Source organism: Cololabis saira, chromosome 12 (genome assembly GCF_033807715.1).
Source record: "Cololabis saira isolate AMF1-May2022 chromosome 12, fColSai1.1, whole genome shotgun sequence".
Classification (NCBI taxonomy): Eukaryota; Metazoa; Chordata; class Actinopteri; order Beloniformes; family Belonidae; genus Cololabis; species Cololabis saira.
In genome coordinates, this window is record NC_084598.1 from 25,279,102 (window position 1) to 25,301,089 (window position 21,988).

Here is a 21,988-nt window from a genome sequence, read left to right on the forward strand (position 1 = left end):
TAACTACACCCACGAAGTCGAGAATGAACAGCAGATGAAATCACAGGTAAGAAAAAGAGGAATTTATTGTATATCTATATACACCTTTGAACTTATCCAGGGAGAAAGAAAAAGAAATAAAAATTACATTATCTTTGAAGTATCATATATGAACGTGATGGTCACATATCCATGGTAACAAACCAAGCATGGACAGGAGTGTTGTGACAATTTTGGTGTAACTGAGTGTAGCCTCCTACATCCCCGACCTTCCCTGTTCCAAGCTACACTCTGCCTGCTGAACCAATAACCAAGTCAACAGTAGGATCAACATTTCTGGGGTACACAGCCAAAGGAAAACAAAAGAAAAGAAAAATTAACACTTCTCTTTAAGTTAATCGACCTCAGTGCAGAGGACCCAGTGTTTGAGACAGCATGCAAAATGGATACTAAATATGACACATGGATTGTGGATCAAGTGATGGCTTACCTAACATGAACTAACAGGCATGTGGACGCAACAGTGTGGAGCTCAAAAGCTGACAAATATCAGTGTAATACCTTCATAGTCCAGTCTGCACAAAGACTCGAAGCTGCAGACGATATAAAAAAAAAAAAAAAATGGAAACATGCAGCGTCATTTTTGCAAGAACGTCTTGGCTATGATTCACAGCGAACTGTTCTCTCTGCGAGTTGTCAACGGTTGTTTGGATTCCTGGATAAATAGCCAGTGGCAGTATTAAGATTCAAGGTTTACATGATGCTCTTGTGTATTCCAGTGTCGATGAGGAGTTCACACCCAGAGGACAAATGTAGAAACATACCTGCATTGGTGAGCTCTAAAAAGAGCTCGCTAAGCAATTCCAACAATCTATACATAATATTTATAAAAAGGAAAGAAAGAAAAAACACAATAAAATAAACAGAGGTTGTAGCAAAAAGGTTCTGGGATCAGTAGTACCACCAAATTGCCATGAGAGGAGCAAGTGAAAAACACATTCCAGCAGATTTTCTGGCACAGTTGGAAACCATGCAGACGGATTAAAAACAGACCTCTGAAAAAGTACCATCCAATCAAACTTTCCATTCAAATGTCACACGCGTGCTTGTGGCATACAAGGGACAAAAAAAAATAAAAATAATTGCATGTTTTATATACAAATCATATGTACCCATCATCAGTAGTGTCTTAATGTTGAAGTCAGAAGAAAACCCATCATGTCTTTACATAAACGTAAAAAAAAACCCAAAACTATTTTTCATTGCGATTTCATTTGCCTCGTATTTGCTTAGTGTTCACAATGTTGTTGCCTGTCACCGACGGGGTCACGGCTACATTCATATTTAAACTGAGTATTTCACTACATGAATGCAACAACCCTTTAATCTAACGTCTGAAAGAGGGTCAGGACTCGGACTGAACTACAACACCAAAATTTTTTTTTTTTCTTTTTTAAATATATCAGGATTCTGGTTTGTCGCATCTCGTCTCACAGTGTTCATCAATACGAAATATAAACTATGAACAAATAAATTAAAATAAAACCATCCCAAACATTATCCCTGCCACATTTCAAACGTAACGCCAAGACTTCACCACATCCATCATGTGATACCTGCAGATCTCACACATGCGGAAGTTACAGTTGAGTGCAACTCATTTCTGTATGTAGGATATTCAGGAGGGGGGAGTGTTTCAACAAAAAAAAAAAAAGAAAAGAAAAGAAAAAAGCACAATGGCTGTTCATGCTTCAAATGAGACCCTCCCCCCTGTTTTTTTTGTATTTTGTATTTTTTTTTGTCTAATGAACTAGCCCATACCAGATCACATGTTGGCGTCTTAGAAACATGCTAGTAGTTCAGACACCTTTACACACACGGACATGTATAGAAACAGTGCTTCAGCCTCGTTTCCCCCGCCCTCCCTTCCCCTCCCCTCCCACACACACTTGCAGCGATGGCGAGATGTTGCATGGCCAACAGAAGGTGAAGCATTATTCATATGCTTCAAAACCACACCACGCCGGACTTTTAGGGAAGTTTAGACTGGCATGGAACAAAGTAAAAAATAACACCAATAATAATTCTGTCACTGTACAATAGTGGTGATTCCTGCCCTGGGAAATAAGAGGGTGTCATGATATTAACAGTGGTAGTGCTGAAGTGTGTTGTGGCCCGTGGAGAAGGAGGGGGGTCAGAACAACAGAGAGGAGAGACAAGGAGCAAAGGGAGTCGGGGGGGGGGGGGCGATGTCAGGACGGGGAGGGGTGATTTTCAGTAGTTTTGGCTAAAAAGGTGAGGTAGGCCTTGTCACAACTTGGAGTGTGGCTTTAAAACTGGCAGGGTTTTCATTTGCAGTCTGTCTTTAGTATTTCTTTCCTATGGGAGTGTGGTCAGGTTGTGCGTCTCCAGCGTCGCCTGGCCGCTCACATCTTGATGTCCTCCTCCACGCTGAGCTGAGACAGAGTCTTCTTGATGCGCAGAGCTGTCAGTCTGGCCGCTCCGTTGGCGTACCAGCACTCCCGCATGATCTTCCCCATCACACGCAGCGACTGCACAGAGCACGTGGAGCAGGTTAATGAAACGGGAAAACGTACATTTCATTTCAAGCTGCTTCTATGCAAGAAAGGTGTTTCTGGGGTTAAAGCAGCACAATGTAACTTTTTCACCTTAATATAATATTTCCAGAGTCATTGTGATGGTACATCAACTTCCAACAGGTTTAATGACACCTCTGTCATGGTCTGAGGGGTCTGTATAGCCTTCACTGGCACTATGTAACTTTGAGGTGGATGGTAGGAACTAGGGCTGGGCGATATATCGAGATTTTAATATATATCGATATATTTTCAAACGCGATATGGTACGAGAAAATATTGTTTATATCGATTTAAAAAAAAAAAATAATTATGATTTTGATATAGCTTATTTTGTGACAAATTTACTTGAATGTTTTATTTGAGATTTGCACAAATGTTTTGTTATTTGCACAACTATCAACCTCAGTTGAAAAGTCTTCCTGTTATTGTACAGTGTATTTTCATTTACTTGTTGTGCAGGAAAGGGATATTTGTTTTATTTTATTCAAGAAGCATTTTTATTCTATATACTCAGGCAGTTTATTTTTATTTCATTTGTTTTATACATTTTGATATTGTGCAGACCTCTGTTAATAAAGGTACCTGTGTGACATTTGGCACGAGGCTTTGTATTAAAACTGACTGTTTTTTTAAGGGTTTGCCTCAGAAAAAAATGAAGCTAACAGAGATGCTATGCTATAATGCTTTGGTGGAAACCCCAATTATGGCACAGAAAAAATATCGAGATATATATCGAGTATCGCCATTCAGCTAGAAAATATCGAGATATGACTTTTGGTCCATATCGCCCAGCCCTAGTAGGAACCCTTCCACACTACTGGTAAAGCAGTACCGCTTTTGTCCAAAGGAGCCGCCAAACTCAACAAAAGCTGAAAGTTACATTTGGCTGCTTTAAGGATTTAAGCTTTTTTATGTTACTGGAAGTAAAAAAAAAAAAAAAAAAAGAAGAAGAATTTTCCTTAATCTTTTTCCGACATCTGAACCAATAAAGGAACATTCAATTATAACAACGCAAGACTTTTCATTCTCCACTACAACACGGGTTTAGAAATAAACCGTTTGTACTCAGAACATCCTGTACTGCCAGATGAATTAGGCCCAACAGATTCCCTATATAACCCATGAACATATTTTTAGAAAACTACCAGTACAGCTGTCGATATACATGGCGTGAAATACCTCGTAGCTCTGCCACCAGTTTGGCACATTAGGCCTCAGTTTCTGGTCACACACAACCTTCCTCATTTCCTCTATGGAAGGATCGGACGGCACCAGGTCATAGTAGGGCAGCTGGTACTCCTCGTGGATACCTGCGGTACGAGAAGGAGAAGCCTCCTGAGTCTCTGAATTCACGTTTGTGTTCATTAGACGGATTCATCCATCGCTACCGGTTGTAATCTTACCTCCTGCGTTGCAGCGACGGGCAATCTCCCAGTACACCAGGCCCAGAGCATAAATGTCAGCACACTTGAAGGAATCAAAGTGTTTCATGTTGATGGTTTCATCTAGGACTTCTGGGGCCATATACCTGGATGGATGGAATAGTAACAAATCAGAAACAGCGCAGACATTCCTGTATCTGAGTAATGCCCAAAACTTGCAAAGAACCATCAATTTATATATACATAAATAAATTGGAAGCTATTGACTACTGATTTTTGTCTTTTTTTTACAGAAAAATACTTAATAAACAGGTTAACCTTGCACGACTTGGGGGAGAACCTTCAGATCCACAATGATATAATGAGAACGGAAACACTTACCTCTTGGTGCCCACGCGCTGGTTCGGTGCTATATCGATCGTGTCTGTGATGGACTCGTGGCGGACTGCCAGTCCCAGGTCAGCTATGGCACATGTGCCGTTCTTCTTGACGAGAATATTTTTAGATTTCAGGTCACGATGAGCAATGCCTGGCTTACCTGCAGGGGAAAAAGATAAAACATTACACCTGCATCAGGAGCGAGTTGCTGCAGCGTCTGTTTCATTCCAGTTATGTAGTCAGTTCATCTCACCCTGAGTGCCGAGGATCTCCATGTGTAAATGTGCCAGGCCACTTGCAGCTGAAAGTGCAAGTTTGATCATGCCCTCGATGGTGACGGAGTAGCGGTTCAGGTAGTCAAAGAGAGAGCCGTGCTCATGATAGTCTGACACCAGCCACAGCTGCGTCCATGTGCCGTTGTCTTAGGAGAAGAGAGAAAAAAAAATTGACTCTTGATTAATGAACAATTTACTTTAACTTTTTATAAGCAGAGTCAAACAGCGTTAGTCTCCATCTACCTGAAACTTTTTAGTATAATTTTAACCAAACTTACTTCAACTTGTCATATAGAATATAGACGTACTGGATTGAAAAGAGATAAATGTGAAAGGTGACAATCATCCCGATCCTCCTCACCTTTGTTGTCAGCTGCAATGAATCCCAGAATGTTCTCGTGCCGAAGCATGATTGTCTGGTAGATCTCCGCCTCTCGGAACCAGGAGCGTTCCTCTCTGGATGAGAAGATCTTCACTGCCACATCACCTCCCCTCCACTTCCCTCGCCAAACCTCACCAAAACGACCCTTTCCTATGATCTCCTGCAGCACAATGGTCCTGGCCACCGTCCGCTGCACGAACAGGGGCAATCCTGCAGGGAACAGCAAAGATACAGAAATGTGTAAATGAGTAAAACGCACGCTCGATTATCTTTTCTTCTGATGAAACTAGTGATGCACCGAAATGAAAATTTGTGGCCGAAACCGAAAATAATAATAAACACTTGACCGAATAATACCGAACAATGGTTCTTCGCAGTTTTTCATATATTTTGCCAATTTTTTCACCATTGCATAAATCAAATAAATGTGCAGTGAAATACCCGTCAGTCACAATTTGTCTTACTGTACTTATTGTATTTTTTCTCATAATCCTTTTTCATTTTCTCACGTTCAAATCCAGTTAATCGGGTCGCGGTGGGGCTGATCTCCACAATTTGAAGCCTTGTATAATAATTGTAAAAATCTGGGTTATTTTCTTGGAGGATCTCGTCATATCAGACAGTGAGGGTTCGCCACTGCATCGGTAGTACGGGCCCTTTTCTCTGCGCTCTCTCCCCGATCTCCTGGGCTGTGCGTCCCGTGACGTCTCCATCACCAAGCGGCTTTTCCAAATCCAACTCAGCCTGGATCATTTCTCGTGTCCTCTGTTTTTTCACCACATCCAACTAATGATCTGACGTGCTGACATGTTTGCTTATTATATATTACCGTTATAAATTGTTCGTTTTTTCCCCACTTATTCCACCGAACACCCAAAGTGTTTTTTTTGCTATTTTCGGCCGAACAATTTCGGTTACCGAACATTCGGTGCATCACTAGATGAAACATGAGAAATTAAAGGGGAAATAAAAATAACAATTTCATTCTGACACGTTAGGCAGGCACCATGTACTGACCTGAGCCGGACCCTGAGGTGGACATGTCATAAATAAGATCTTGCAGCGTCTTGTCCTTTGCCAAATACAGATGGTCGCAGGAGGGGTCTTCCACCTCCAGCCTCTGTCTGTGGCTGTAGGCCCTCTGGTGATACTGGAACAGGAACACGCCGACCATCAGCAGCACAAAGAGCAGGAACACGGGCCCTGCGATGACCGCCACCAGCTCCACTGGTCCCCAGTTGCTTCCCGGGCCTGACCAGTTCCCAACCTTCGTCGGAACTAAAAGGCAAACAAGAAACAACGAGAGCAAAGCTCATTAATTCACAATCAACAGACTGAAAGACGTTGCTACTGATGTTTGGCGAGTGCTCTTCACCTGGGACTTTCAGGTCAATACTGTTGCAGTAATCTACGTAGCAGCAGTGGGTGTTGAAGAAGCCTTCAGCACTTAGACAGTAGAACGGCTGTCCGGGGGGGACGAGGTTGTCCTGGTTGATGCAGATGCGCATGTGCTGCTCCTTCCCCTGGTGGTAGTAAGTCGACGCCATGCAGGCGCCATCTGTTTCACACTCATAGCCCGCCTTCTCACAGGTTGTACAGTTACAACGTAAAGCTGAAACAGAAGACATGTTATGTAAATTAGTCATTGGATAACTGACATCAGCTAGAACAGGGGTCGGCAACCCAAAATGTTGAAAGAGCCATATTGGACCAAAAACACAAAAAACGAATATGTCTGGAGCCGTAAAAAATTAAAGCCTTAGAATGAAGACAAATGGTGAAAGGAGAAATGTCGAAAAAAAAGTCAAAATGTGGAGAAAAAAGTCAAAATTTAGAGAAAAAAGTCAAAATGTTGAGATTAATGTTGAAGTACAATCTCGAGAAAAAAGTTCAAATGTTGAGAAAAAAGTGGAAATGTCGAGATTAAAAAGGAAAGGAAAAAGGAAGAAAAAAAAGTGGAAAAAGGAAAGAAAGAAGAAAAAAGAAAAAAAAACAAGAAAAGAAAGAAAAAAAAAGGAAAAAAAGAGAAAACTGAGAAAAAAGGAGAAAATAAAGACAAAGAAAGAGAAAAAAAAGGAAGAAAAAAAGAAAAAAGGGAAAAAAAAAGGAAAAAAAGAAGAAAAAAGCAACAAAAAAAAACAAGAAAAGAAAGAAAAAAAGGAAAACTAGAGAAAAAAAAGAGAAAAGAAAGAGAAAAAAAGGAAGAAAAAAAAGAAGCAAAAAAGAAGAAAAAGGGGAAAAAAAGGAAAAAAAAGGTGAAAAATTATTGAAAAAGCTCCAGGAGCCACTAGGGCAGCACTAAAGAGCCGCGGGTTGCCGACCCCTGAGCTAGAAGAAAAAAACAAACAAAAAAGAAACAAGCATATGTGCAGACCCACTTCTGTCCAGCAGGGGGCGAGCTTACCCTACAGTTTGAACACAAAGCGTGTCAAGTTCAAATGAAGGCATTTCATGATGTGTAGACACAGACCCTACGAGTTCGACAAGAGCAGTCAGATGCCCCGGCGGCCCTGAAACCAGATCTCTCACTGCAGATGAACCCAAACATGCAGGGTGGAGACAGACCTGCCCAGTGGGACACACCAAGTGAAACCCAACAAGGGTCGCCGGCTCCTGCCAAATCCCCAATGCAGCATTCTGCTTCATTCCTCTCTCCTGTGTTCCTAACAGCCACACACACAGCCACCACCTTTCAAGCTAATAAGACAGAAGTTTTATTTAAAACATAGCGCACTCCTGCACAGGGAGCCATAAAAAATAAAAAGAAAATAGCACAATGGAACCACTGAACTGTGGTGGTCCATCTACACATTTAAATGAGGTCAGTGCCAGGAAGTCTGCACACATACGCCACATAGAAAAACAGAACCAGAGGTGGTTGGACAACTCAGAGCAAGAAACGGCAAACTGATTAGATTTGGAGTGAAATGTGATTTTGAGTCATAGCACACATGCTTCTTATTTAGGGGACGGTCAGCATGAGGGCTTCCTCTTGAGGTTCGCTGCTACCACGGTACATTAGAGTCACTTTTACCTTTTAAAACATGAGAAAAATCTCTTACAACGGGGCTGTGAATGAGGTCTGTCAGGCCAGGAATTGATCCTTGGTGGAAACAAAGCTAGAGCACTCTAGACTAATCAGTGTGGATTTAAGCAAAAGGCAAGGCTGCTGTATGGAGAACAAAATAACAACACACACACACACAAGGAGAAAAGAGAGGAATTTCAATCATTCTTCTCCAAAAAACCCCCCATAAAAACAAAAAAACTTCCAACACTGGTTGAACCACTGACAACGCATGGCCAGGAGGAAACAAAGGATTTTAAAAGTGGCAAGATTCCACTAATCCATAGTCTTTTATGCTAAGGGCTCCTTTGAACAGATTAGCTCACCAATGTTCCTTTTGATTCAATTTGGCCCACTGTAAAAACTATCAGCACATTTAGACACATTTTTAAACAGCACTGTCAGCACGATTCTATATTTATAATTCTCAAACTGACCGATATGCTGATGGACTCATCGGCAAGTCAGATCCAAATGGCCAAAACCACAAACTCTGGTGTCATAGGAGTCTTACGTCAAACTTTACCACATATGGGTCTATTCTGCGTGGGAGCATTTTTTTGATATGGCGTGTACGCTGATGTGTCTATGCTTGTTCACTGATAGTGCCTGGAAATGTGGAATACTTGAGGTAATATTTGTCATCTGTTCAGCGTTTGAATGCTTGACTTGTTTCTCAGGAGGCGAGCGGGAAAGTGGCAGGAACTTTAAGTGTGTCCAAATTCACTAAAGCTCGCATGCAGAAGGAATTTCCTGGAGATTACAGAGGTGAGGCAGGCCGGGCCTGATAAAGACAGAAAAACAAGTCCCGGCTGTGCCACATCACACTAATCTTCTGAGTTAATGGAGCAAAATGGTTCAGATAAATAAAACGGATGGCGGGAGAACAGCCGTAAGTTACAATGTTGAGTTATGTTTTTTCTTGGTAACGTCTTTCTAGAAGGCCCCTTCTTTGGTACTCTGTCTTCTCCTCAGGAACACATCAATCAATAGAAAGTGACTCGAGACACAAGTAGTTTTGATAAATCCATCCTCACGAGAGAGAGAGAGAGAGAGAGAGAGAGAGAGAGAGAGAGAGAGAGAGAGAGAGAGAGAGAGAGAGAGAGACACGTTTAAAAAGAAACGTGTTTGGGAGAAAGTTTTTCTCCTCCAAAGACTTACAGCCAACATTACAGCCAACCACAGAAAGCTTTAATTTGAATTCTTTTGACAAGCATATTGCACCAATGTGTGGCATTGGTTTTTCTGTTGTGAGAGGAACACCATCTGAAATCAACAATCCAGCACTTCCACCATGAAGACAGTGTGTGGCAAGACAGATGGTCCACAGACCGAGACAGAAGCTTCGGAAGGAAACCAAACATGTCTGAAAACAGACACATTTGATTATCAACCCTGCCATGAATGGTACCAAGACGTGGGTTTATTGCAAATCTATCTTTTCATTAAAAGGCAGGACAGGAATTTCATCTTGTGATTGTGCATAACTTCCGGCAAACGTAAACTAGGGGTGTGCAAACAAGGGTACCTCACGATTCGATTCGATTTCGATTATTGGAGCTTCGATTCTTCGATTCTTCGATTATAACGATTGTCGATTCGATTCGATTATTGGTGCCACGATTCTTCGATTATTGTGATTTTCAATGCTTTTTTTCCATACAAGATTGATTTTGTCTTCATCTGTGGCTACATTTGTAAATAAATAGCCAATCAATTAACTCAGTTCCTCTAACAACACTCATTAAGTAAATAACAAGGTTTTTTGAACATTTGACATGTATTTTTCAAAGACACAAAATAATTTATTTTATGACTATGTAAACATGTGCTCTTTGACTTACTTAACTTTGACCAGGGAAAGCTGCACTTGCATGAGAGCCCCCTCTATTGGCGGAAAACACTGAAAACTGTCAAGCCCTGGATTTAATGAGTTCATTAATTCAAGTAAACAAGATATGTACTTCCATCAAATTTATTTAGTGTGAACATATCTGCCATATTTCAAGTTAATAATAAGAAATGTGCATTCTTGAAAATGAAATGATTCCGCAGCTTATTCAGTCTGGAATCTGGATAGGATACTTAAAAAAAAAAAAAATAATAATATTTTTTTTTTTTACTGGACCATAATCGGTTACAAATCGTCACGTGACGCACCGCGATGCATCGACACATCGATTAATTGCACCCACCTCTAATGTAAACTATAATGCGGGAAAAAAAAAATGCAATTTGCAGCCGTATAAATGAAATGCATCTAAATCAACTCATCCCAGTGTGGAATGAAGGTAAAAATGCAGCAAAACCCAGCAAAAGACACGTTTCTGGTGTGGAGACCATGTCTGGTGAAAAAGACCATGTCTGGTGAGCCCATCTCCCTCTGCAGAAGACTACAAGTTCCAACTGCTGTTGCAACATCTCTCACTGACATAACTGAATGTGCTTGAATGAATGTGGGGGTGTAGACTGGACATTCAGAATTTTAGCCCTGTAGAAAATAGCATTTCATAAAGCAGCATACTTCTCACTACTTGGCACCGTTGCCTGCCTTTGCCTGGCACACATGTATTATGTGCACCTCGACAGAGAGAAAGAGTTTGTTGTGGTTAGCACAGAGTGTTAGCTCGACTGTGTGTAGATACGTTGACAACTAGGTCAGAGTGAGACTAGATGGGGTGGAGGACAAGTTGTCTCTTGTTGCTGTGGCAATAGATGTGACGACAGCGCTGCTGCCGCATCTACAAGCTCAGGTTAGGGAGGGAGTCTTCTTAACCAGCTAATCTAATTGGTTCTTTAACGTCTTTTCATAAACACGATTTACAAAGACTGATACCTCCAAGGCATTCCCAGACAAACTGCATAAAATAGGGAAATTCTTTTCAGATGCAAAGTTAGTACAGTTTGATCAATGCCGTTAATCATAATACAGATCACATACAACACCAGTACCCCTACAACACTTATGTTTGCAACCATCAACATTTCTGTGTCGCTTGGGGTTCCTTCTCGCCATCAAAACTAAATATTTTTACTTTGTTTTTTGTTTCTTTTTGTGGTCGTCCTGTTCTGAAGTTGTTCAAAATAGTTCAAAATTTGACCAAAAAAAAAAAAAAACAACACTTGAAAGCTCGGCTCTGTTATGCTTTGACTTCAAAAGGCCACATGATCTTGTGCAAAGTTAGGTCAAGATATCCAAGGATTATTTTCAACACTTTACAGAATGAGGAATTAAAAGGGGTCCAAACATTGACTGGTGTGTGTATGTGTAACCCCATGCTGTGAGTGAGTGTGTGTGTATGTATGTGTGTATAGTACAACATAGGCTTAAAAAGAAGGAAAAAGGATAAGATGATGTGAAAATGAGACCTCAAATAAAATCAAAATGAAAGTCATGCATAACAGGGCTCTGGTACATAACTGAATCAAACAGGAACTCATGGGTCACCAGCATTTATTCAAATGTCATGCGTTTGCACACTGCTCTGCATATCTCTCTGGATTCAGAGCTAAAGTGTTGCAAAGCTAGACTTGAAAGAACATCAATCCTAAGTACACACCGATGAGTTGATGCCAAGCGTGTGTAGTTTTCAGCGAACTCTGCTCTTGTATCCACATAACTGGTGGTCTTTACACTGGTCCTTTGTTTGGAGATTACGGCGACATGAGGAGGGATTGGACTGGCCCTCCAGGAACAAAGAGCAGATTGCACTTCTGCATGGAGCGGCGCTGGGGGATGGGGGAAGCACAGGGGACAGTCTGGGTTTACCAGTACCACCACCAATATTTGGGGACTGCTGAGCCAGACAGAATTGGGGGCTGGTGCTCCCCCCATCAAGTCATGACAATACAGGGGAGGTGCAGGGAAAGGGGTAACGAGTAGGACTCAACCCCCTCCCCAGCAGTGATTCCAGCATACCCAAGTGACCAGCTGTGATCGTCATTAAAACCCAGTCTAGACTTTGACTTACAAGAGGGAGGAGGAAAGACGGAGAAAACACGGGAAATGGAGCACTTCGAATGAGCTGCTACTATTAAGTTCCTATCATTCCTTTCATGTTGGAACAGGAAACGGCAGACATTGTGAGGACAGGATTAATAAAACATTGTTGCCTTTAACAGCATCGCCTTAACTTGGACCAAAGAAAAACCACATCATAGTCCCATTACAAACAACTTGACCCAGTAAGTTTGATGAAAGTGTTCGCCAATTGTTCAAAACGTACTCATGCAGAGCAGCCCTGTCAAAACAACGGTGAACTTTTTAAGTAAGATAACGTCATAAAATCTACAGAAAAATACACTGAACTTGGTTGCAGTATCACAGCAGATTACACAAATGTTTCATGTGGGTGAGTGAGCAGTCTGAGACTGTCAGTGCGTGCTTATGTATGGGGGGAGAGCACCATTACCAAAATGCACTCGCTGAAATTAGATCCATACAGATACCAGACTGAGAGCTGATCAAGACAAGCAGACGCCACCAGACAGTGCGAGCGTAACACACACAGGCCAACTCCAACAAGCACACACCACAGCCGTGTCCTAATCAATGCAAGGGGAAGGAGGAAAGTCATTACCTTTGTCTGCATCTCAGGGTCATATTACTGATCTGATTCTAAAGTGAAGTCCCTGGGGATGAAGCTGCTTCTACAATATCTAACAACCACCACCCTGTAGGCTACGTCCCATCCTGTCTGTCTGTTGTCGTGGATGGGATCAAAGGCAAACAAAGGAGAGTGTGGGGTTATTTTGGACTTGCTGCAGGTGCTCAATTGATCAAAGCTGCTGCCTCCGTGATGCTTAAGTTCATATTGCAGTTCAACAAATCAATGCAGCTACCATTTAACTTTAGTATAAAAGCTGTTTGACAAAACTTCTGACAAATGAGCTATCATACTTCAACATTATTTTGTTGCGAACAAATTAATGTAAGTGTTCCAAACTGAAGTAAAATTATTATTATAAGTGATTTATGTTAATGCTTATGGTAACACAACCCACCATTGATGGCTTATATGAAAGTTAGGACATATTTATTATTATTATGACTGAAAAGATAAAAAACAATTATGCCACATTTTAAAAGTGAGGTTGAATTTACAACATTTAACTACTAATGAAATACTATCCAAATATACATGCCTTTATAACTCAAAATGGAGAAATTCTCCACATTCAGATGTCTTTGCTCATGACAACAACAAATTCAGGCTGAACTAATGGGTGTATTTCCATTAGGGAGAGTTCGGGGTATACTCACCAGACAGGAACAGCAAACAAAGACCCCCCAATAGGTAAGCATAAGGGATGCTACTTGTGTTTTTGTTTCTTTTTTTAAACATACATCACAATGGTAGTGATTGAGAGAAAGCCCCCAGCTGGACCTCTTTATTGGCATATTATACCAACAAGGCCAGTCCATCGATTGTTTTATTATTTTATTGTAAACTTCATCAAATGTACTTGCAGCAAAATATATCTGGCAACTAAAATTCTTTAAACCTAGTGGCACATAGGAACTTTTACAAATTTTTGGCTCATAGGAGTTCCCCATGTATGAGTGGAAGTTAAGCCACTTACACTTGTGTTCCAGGTCTGGCCGCCTGTTCTCGATTAACTCTCGTTTGGGCTCTTGACTGCTACTTTTCTCTGTCACTACTTTCTGGAATCTCTTAGTTACTTAAACTCCATCTCGCTCTAACCAGCAGCTCTACCCAAGATTAGCCTGGTCAGTCACACCCATTTGCCTTTGTGAAGAATCTCTCTTTAATTAAATTAATTTGGTACCGCTTCCATTCCAAACTATTTTTTAAGCATCAAATCAATCACAGCGGATCAGTGTGGGGTATATACTACGACGCATACAAGGGTGTCCAAATGCCACTACCCTAAACAACCAAGTTAGCAGCTGCCACGTGCTTTATTTCTCTGTTTGGTTGAACGCTTATCCAATGGTGCACAGAGTCAGTTTCTTCTGTGTCAATTGGTGTTGGTCCTTGGAAAGCAAACATTGGATCCAGATTAACAACAGTAATTGTTTGTAATGATGAGGAGAAAAATTAGGATGGATGTCCAGACAAACCCTTAACAACACTAATCAAAGCACAATGAAGTATTGGCAAACTGAGCACATAAAATGAATATTCTAGGGCAAAACTAATCAAAACCAAAACAGATGTTTACGGTTTAGTCCCACAAACATGAACATAATTAGCTACAAAGTCTACTAAAACTAGTTAAATGTACATTTAAAATATGGTACTAAAATTATTTTCTACTGATAAAAAAAACAACCTTTAAAATAAATGAATGGCGAAGAGGGTAGTCTGTCAGTTGGCAGTAATTAACCGTGGTCTAACATTGGTAATGACAAAGCTGGGTCAGTTGGAGGCTATGCAGTCTGCTGTAGCAATTAGGGCTATGTGCCTCCAGGCCAACAAAGGTCATTAACAATACCGGTCATTATGGAGGGAAAACCCCAGACTCAACCTGACCCCAACTGGTTCAACTATATTATAGAAAGTCTTGGTCAACAAACCAAAAAAAAGGTGCCTGGGCCACGATGCATTATAACATTTACAGAAATTGTGCTCGAAATTAATTTTAACCACAATTTAGCTACAGGGCTGGAGCAGCCAAACATCTATCCATGTGAAAATAGAGAAACCGCGAAAAAAAAACAACAATTTTCTACCTTAAGGCAAACAGCGATACAAATTCCTCATTTCAAACCTGCCCAAACTCTTTTGCTTACAGACACACACCTTTGAACCCAATGCGTTACACTCTCTTTGTACATTCCCTTGGCTCTGACTTAATGGGCAGGTGTGCACATGTTCCAATCTGACTATCTCACACTTTCACCATATAAACAGTTTCATATCAAATCTACCATTAAATTGCACCTACTGGGAATTTTATTTCTCCAAAACCGAGGCCCTTGTATGAATTGAAAAGAAAATGGACTTGTGTTCAGCCTGAGTTTTGTTTACACAGAAGAAACATTAGGGAATGACAAAACTCTGAACTAGTGGGCTACATTCAAGAGATAGCAGAGATCCATGCACACAGACCTTTCCCTTCAACCTAGGGATGAGAAGCAACCCAACCTAATGCTTTGTTCAGCACCCTGGAGGCAAAGTGTAAATGAAAGCAGAACTGGAACCACGGATAAAGTGCAGATTCAATTCTGACAAAGCACTAGGCCTTTTATACAAGACAGATATAGAATGGAGAGAGAAAAGGAGGATAGCACGCTACCTTGCAGCAAGGTAGTTGACAGTGCCCATATCACATTGCTGATGTATTCAATTCACATAGGCTGTGTCACACAGGACAGGCCTGCAACGCCCATAACACCAACGAGAACTAATCCGCATGGAGTCAACAACACGTGACAGATTTATCAAACCATATTCTCATAAAAACACTGGTACGAGGCCTGGAATCTGCTCAGCAACATTCAGGTTAGTCTGGTTTCAGCCCTTGCACGGTGCGTCCTATTATGCGGTGTGAAACTATGACTTGAGACAGACTCGTGGGCCCCTCACACAACAGACACCCACCAGCTGGACAAATCCATCATCACCCTCTGTCGGTTTCCCCTCAAACCCACCCCCACTCTCACCCTCGCATATCACTGTTAAAGCTGGAGTCACCCAGTCAAACAAACAAGCCACCCAGGTGTTATCATTTTCACACCATGACTTATATGACCAGACCAACCTTGGTGAACTACACTCTTTTCTAAACTAAGCAGAGGAGGAATATATTTTGTAGGGTTATTGGAAGGATGACTCAACGGTTAAAAAAAAAAAACAGTTTAAAGGATGACCATACAATCCAGATATTTTTGAAAGTTAGGTTACTATGACCAAAATACATGCTGGATCTGTTAGTTCCCTATGAAGCACCCAGACCCCTGAGGTTCATCTGGATCTGGTTTGTTGTGGTTCCCAAGAACCAGAACCAAGCAAGGTGAGGCAGCGTTCAGTTATTCTGCTCCTCACCTGTGGAACAAACTTCCTGCTCCAACTGTCAGCTCCTTTAAATCAGGCCTAAAAACATTACTGTTTACTGAAACATACTCGTAAATTAAATACTTACCTGCTGTACTCTATTTCCCTTATTTTTAACAACTTGTGCTTTTTATTATTTTACCTCTTTTCTTATCATTTAATTTAATTTATTTGGTATTTAAGCGAACTCTTAAATTAAATACTTTCTGAAAACCGCGAATGAGATGTGTACCTGCGGTACTCTACTGCCCTTAGTTTTCAGCAACTTGTGCTTTTTATTATTTGACCTTCTTTTCTCATAATTTTATTTCATTTTATTTGTTATTTACTGTCTAATCACCACCTTGGGGACAAATAAAGTAATTGATTGATTGATAATCTCTTGCCGCTTTTAATGTTGATGTAAAGCACTTTGAATTACCTTGTGTTGAATTGTGCAATATGAATAAACTTGCCTTGCCTAAGTTTATTTGTGGCAGGTTGAGATAAGATAAGGGCAAAACCTGTCTAATTCGTCACGTGTGTGTGTATATAATAAACGTGAATCACATCTAAACAAGAGATTTAATATGGAACAATGTGAGGATGCAGTGCAGAATCAGGTATCAGCTGCTGTGAGCAGATGGAGGGGTGGTGGGGGGTGTGAAGATTCAGACTGAAGCAGGACCCATAACCGGCTCGTGAAAAGACCCCACTAGACATTTCCATCACAATGAACCCAGACTTCAACTCTGACTTGTGTCTGGGCGGCTGAATGAGCGGCTGCTGACTCCCTGTGCCAGCATTCACTTTCAGCTGGAGGCCAGTGAGCAGCCTTTTCTCTCCTTGTAAATGGGCAGCGATGGCAAAAGCTGCCAGTGTTTACCCTCAAGTATTCATGATTTACGGAATAAACACACTTTTAAACAGACAATGGCTCATACTACATTGAAAAAGATGTGCATTTCAGTGTATGGTATAACACTCTGGAACAATCTTGATGAAAGTGTGAAGGTCTGCAAGAACATCGGGCTATTCAAACGCTGCTATAAGCAGATTCTCATACTGAACTACCAACATTTGATGTTATAATGACCATGATTTTTTATTTTTTTCATTGTCTTTTTTTCTTCTGTGCATGATGCTTTTCTTTCTTTTTCAGCTACCGGTACTTTTATTATGGTTATTGTTTTTGTTTTTTTCATTGACTTTTTTTCTTCTCTACTGTGCTTGATGCCTTTCGTTTTAGCTACTTTTATTATTGACTCACTTGTCTTTTATTACTTTTATATTGACATACTTTTATATGTCAAGAAGAAGGGTATATACTGAATATATGTATTATTGTTGTTATTATTATTATTGTAATTGCTATTATTATTCTTTTATATATCGGATATTCTTATATTGCAAGAAGCGGCCGGACTAGATAAGCATTTGCTTCTTCCTGTCCCTTCTTGAACAAAACTGGTTGTGCTTTATTAATGTTGTTGATGTATGGTGTGTTTTTTTTTATTGTTTTGTTCAAGATGAATAAAGATCAAATCAAAATCAAATAAAAAAAACACATTTCATGCACAAAGCAGGATGGATATTCATTCAGAGGCCCGTTTACACGGGGGTTTTTAAAGCACTGACTGCTCTCACTGCGTGTGCTGAAGCAGCCACCATCATCATCATCTTCATCATCATCACACGCCGTCCCAGAGCAGCGATAACACAGGCCAGCGCTGTTACTGTTTTGTAAATATGTTTCCATATCAGCCGCCCAAAGATTAACTCCAGCATCAAACGAGAACTGTAAATCGGTATATATCAACACCTCAACCAGTCAAAACAACAGCATTAACTTGATCTAGTCGGCTAGCAGGCGTTAGCTGCTGGAAACACACACAATAACACCGCCGTGCTGTTGTAGTTTAGCTGCTCACTGCTGCCTCGCTTCGGTTTGTTACTCGACATAAATCAAAATTAATAACAAACTGGAAGTGGCTTTTGGTTTTGGTGGTTTTGAGCTAGCCCAAACCTCCGACACACACACATACATATGCTGCGTTCCATTTACCTCGGAAGTCGGAACTCGGAACTGGGAATGACGTCACAGCCGAGTTATCAGCGTTCCAGTTACAAAGTAGGTAAACAAGTTTGTAGTTCGCATATACCACATGAAAAATGTAAATTACACTATAGCAGCATATATATGCCGAACAATACTTGTATACGACTGATTTAGTGTGACCAAAACTAGAATGAAGTGCTACGAATTTTTACAGAGCTCTCTTCTACTGTTTACAACCGGGGCAGCCATCTTGGAATGTGAACTCGGGGATGGTGAAGACTCTCCCACTTTCCCAGTGGGAAATCCCACTTCGAGGGGCGTTCCAGTTGAAAAATCCAACTGGGAACTAGGAAATCCCCACTTCCGAGGACAAATGGAACGCGGCAATACATACACACACACACCGCCATGACGATTAAGGCTGATTTATGGTCCCGCGTTACACCAACGCAGAGCCTACGCCGTACGGTGCGCGTCGCCGCGTACCCTACGCCGTAACCCTACGCGGAACCATAAATCAGCCTTTAGGCGACAACAGGCTCAGCCCGGTCCGGGGAAAGGCGGCGAGACAAAAGCAGCCCGGCTGCCGCCGTCAACACTCACCGTGGCCGACGGCCGCCGACCCCAGCAGGGCGAGCAGCGTGAGGGCGGTTTGTTTCAGAGCCATGTCGGCGTAATTCCCATCTCTGCGCGGTGAAATTGCGTCCGAAGTGTGTCGTTATCAAGGCGGCCAGACCTGGAACAAACCACAGCCAGACCGCACACAACCACACCAGATACAGCCGTGACGTAGCCCGGGGGCGGGGCTTAGGGGCGGGGGGCGGGGCCAGCTGCACGTCCTACCCCGACCACGGAGGTCACGGCGAGGCAAGGGTGACAAGCAGTACTCGAGTTGTAAAAGAAAATCAGGGGGGATGGTGGATAATCCACCATCCCCCCTGATTTAAATTCTTCAATTCACCGTGGATTGAAGAATTTATTAGAAGAATTGCATAGGATCAGGTACAGTTTCATGACAGTACAGATTGGCTGATGCAAAGTCAACTAAAAGGCATTATTCCAAGAAAGTATTACACTTTGCCGGATTAAATAAATGGACTACACTAGGCAGACTGTGATTTTTGGGCCCCCCTCCATCGATGTTATTTATGAATTGAAATCTTAAACTTACCAAAGTTACTAATAAAAGTTAATTCACATTTTACATAGCATAGTCATAGTCAAGTTGGTTCTTTGTATTCCAAATTAAGTCATGTGTTGTATATTAAACAGTCTATCAGACTATTTTTTGATTTTTATTATTTATACGTTATTACACCGCTCTATTAAATGCTATTAAATTATCCTTATCTTATCGATTGCGATATATTCAAAAATTGTTGTTTTTTTAACAGAGATGGGGATTATAATTTGAGAGGGGAGAACAATTTAAAACATCTTTGTGTCCGCACAACACTAAAGACATTTACCATTTCCATATGTGGAGTGAAGTTGTGGAACAATTTGGGTGCGGAGCTCAAGCAATGTCCAAGCATGAGCCGGTTCAAACAGCGGTACAAAAAGATGGTTTTCACAGGGTACAGGGAGGATGAAGGGATTTGACAATCACACGGTCTTTCCACAGATCATTTAGTCACTTGTTTACTTACATTATTCATTTTCTTTGTTTGTAAATATGTACATATGTAATGTAAATATGTAACTATGTGTATTCATGAGGTGTTGGCACACAATAAATGCAGTAGTTTGTGAATGTGTTAAGACAGGATATTGAAATCAACTGAGGATTGATAATTACTGAGAAGGGAGAAGGGGTAGGATTAAATAAGCACATGCTTCTTTCTACTCCTTTTCAGACATGGTAACATTGTTTTTTTTGTTGTTTTGTCTATTTTGACTTGTGTGTTGTTTTTATGTTTTCTCATGTTCGGAATAAAGCTTTCATTCATTCATTCATTCATTCATTCATTCATTCATTCATTCATTCATTCATTCATTCATTCAAGGCAAGTTTATTTGTATAGCACAATTCCACACAAGGTAATTCAAAGTGCTTTACATCAACATTCAAAACAGCAAGACTCATTAAACATTAAATAACAAATACAATGAAATAAAATGATAAGAAAAGAGGTAAAATAAATCAGCCAAAGAAAAGGGAATATCTGCTTCTCCATATATAACCATCTGTATTTCACAGAGAACGGAAAAAAGAGCACAGCTCTAGATTGTGAGGATATTTGATATAATTGGTTAATTATGTGGGGGTTCAGTCAGTGTGCAATAACCAGGACAGTGCAATAACTTGTGCAAAATTACACAACACTTTTTCTAGCCATATAATTATTTTATGGCACTGCAATTTTTATTTTTATTTTCGTTTTTACCTTTTATTTCTATTTTTTATCTTTATTTTTATTTTTTTATCTTTATATGGGTGTTTGGCTTTTGGGGTGTTTGATCTGTAAATGACAGTGCTGTGTGTGTGAGATGGAGATGTCAATTTCCCTGAGGGAACCTCCCAAACGGATTTATAAAGTAATCTGAATCTGAATCTGAATCTTACTCTTTTGTGTTTCAGATAGACTGATTTTGTTTGACAGATGATGAGATTTTTTTTTATTTCTAATGTGCATGACCTCTTAGAACTTTTTAGTCATTCTATCTTTTATGGCTTTATGGATCAATTCAAATTAACTTTGAACCTTATAAAATGTTAGTATGCAATCACTGGCCACTTTATTGGATACACCTTGTACACTTAATATGTAGGCACACACCTTAAGAATCTGGTTTCATTTCACGATTTTAAAAGTAATTTGAATATTCTACATACATCCACTTCTCGTTGCTGATAACAATGACCGTTGAAACCTTTAAAGGTCTAAAATAAGTAGTAATTGCAGACCTTGTTGTTGGCAGTCTTTTATTACATTGTTGGTGTTTCGTATTTTCCTTCGGGATTAATAAAGTATTTTTGAATATCTTATTATATATATTATATTTTGTTGTTATCATATGTGTTTTGCAACTCTTGTGCTCTTAACTGGTGACTGTCTTGGCCAGGACACTCTTTTTCAAGTGTGTCCTGGCTGGAAAAGATCCACCACACATAGTTCTGTCGTTTACAGTTGCAATCAAAATGATTCAACCCCCACTGCAAATCAGGTTTATAGGCAAAATGTACAAACTGGAAGCTGTTTGAAATAATCAAATCAAATAAGAAAAATTGGAACAGTTCTAAACAACTAATGCGACAAGGGGTTTCTCTGAATTCAACACAAAATGCCAATTTTAATGATCACTGCCATCTCCAAACCCCCCTAAATAACATTCCTCTCAAGAGCAAACATTTGCCAATCAGGTGTGGTCCCAAGCAAACCAGGGGCCTGTACTACGAAGCAAGTTCAACATACCCAGGATATCTTTTCCTTATCCAGATTCACTAACCCGGACAATTGCAATCACGCTAAGCGGTCACACGACGGTGGTTATCAACTCGGTATATCAACCCAGGTTTCTCCAATCTGGATATGAGCGCGTGCACATAAAAGGGGCGGTGTTTTCAGCGCATGACCAATCGCAAGCATGGAGAAGTCCGCTGTCAGAGCCGCTTATTTCAGTAGCGAAGAGCAAACAATAATTTTACGGAAATATGATGAATATAGGCATATAATACAGGCAAAAAGCAACACAGTTGCAGCTGCAAAATGCAGGAAAGACAGCTGGCAAAAGATCGCTCACTGTATAAATGCGTAAGTTCATAGGGATATAAACATCACTGCCCCATCATTAGGGCATAAGTAGATCTGACTATAATTACAGTTGTCTATTCTGTTAAATGCATGTGTTGCTTAGATGTATTC

General features: G+C 40.6%; 1 protein-coding gene across 1 annotated transcript; it reads right to left on the reverse strand.

Moving 5' to 3' along the window:
* Nucleotides 1-47: 47 nt before the first annotated feature.
* On the reverse strand, nucleotides 48-18,893 carry acvr1ba (activin A receptor type 1Ba). The gene is made up of 9 exons (XM_061736148.1): nucleotides 18,726-18,893; nucleotides 6,372-6,608; nucleotides 6,014-6,274; nucleotides 4,976-5,206; nucleotides 4,593-4,760; nucleotides 4,343-4,499; nucleotides 3,983-4,107; nucleotides 3,759-3,889; nucleotides 48-2,531 (listed from the first exon to the last, which is right to left on the reverse strand). Exons 1-9 carry the CDS (start codon nucleotides 18,787-18,789, stop codon nucleotides 2,406-2,408), a joined length of 1,500 nt encoding a protein of 499 aa, XP_061592132.1. The 5' UTR covers nucleotides 18,790-18,893; the 3' UTR covers nucleotides 48-2,405.
* Nucleotides 18,894-21,988: the final 3,095 nt, after the last annotated feature.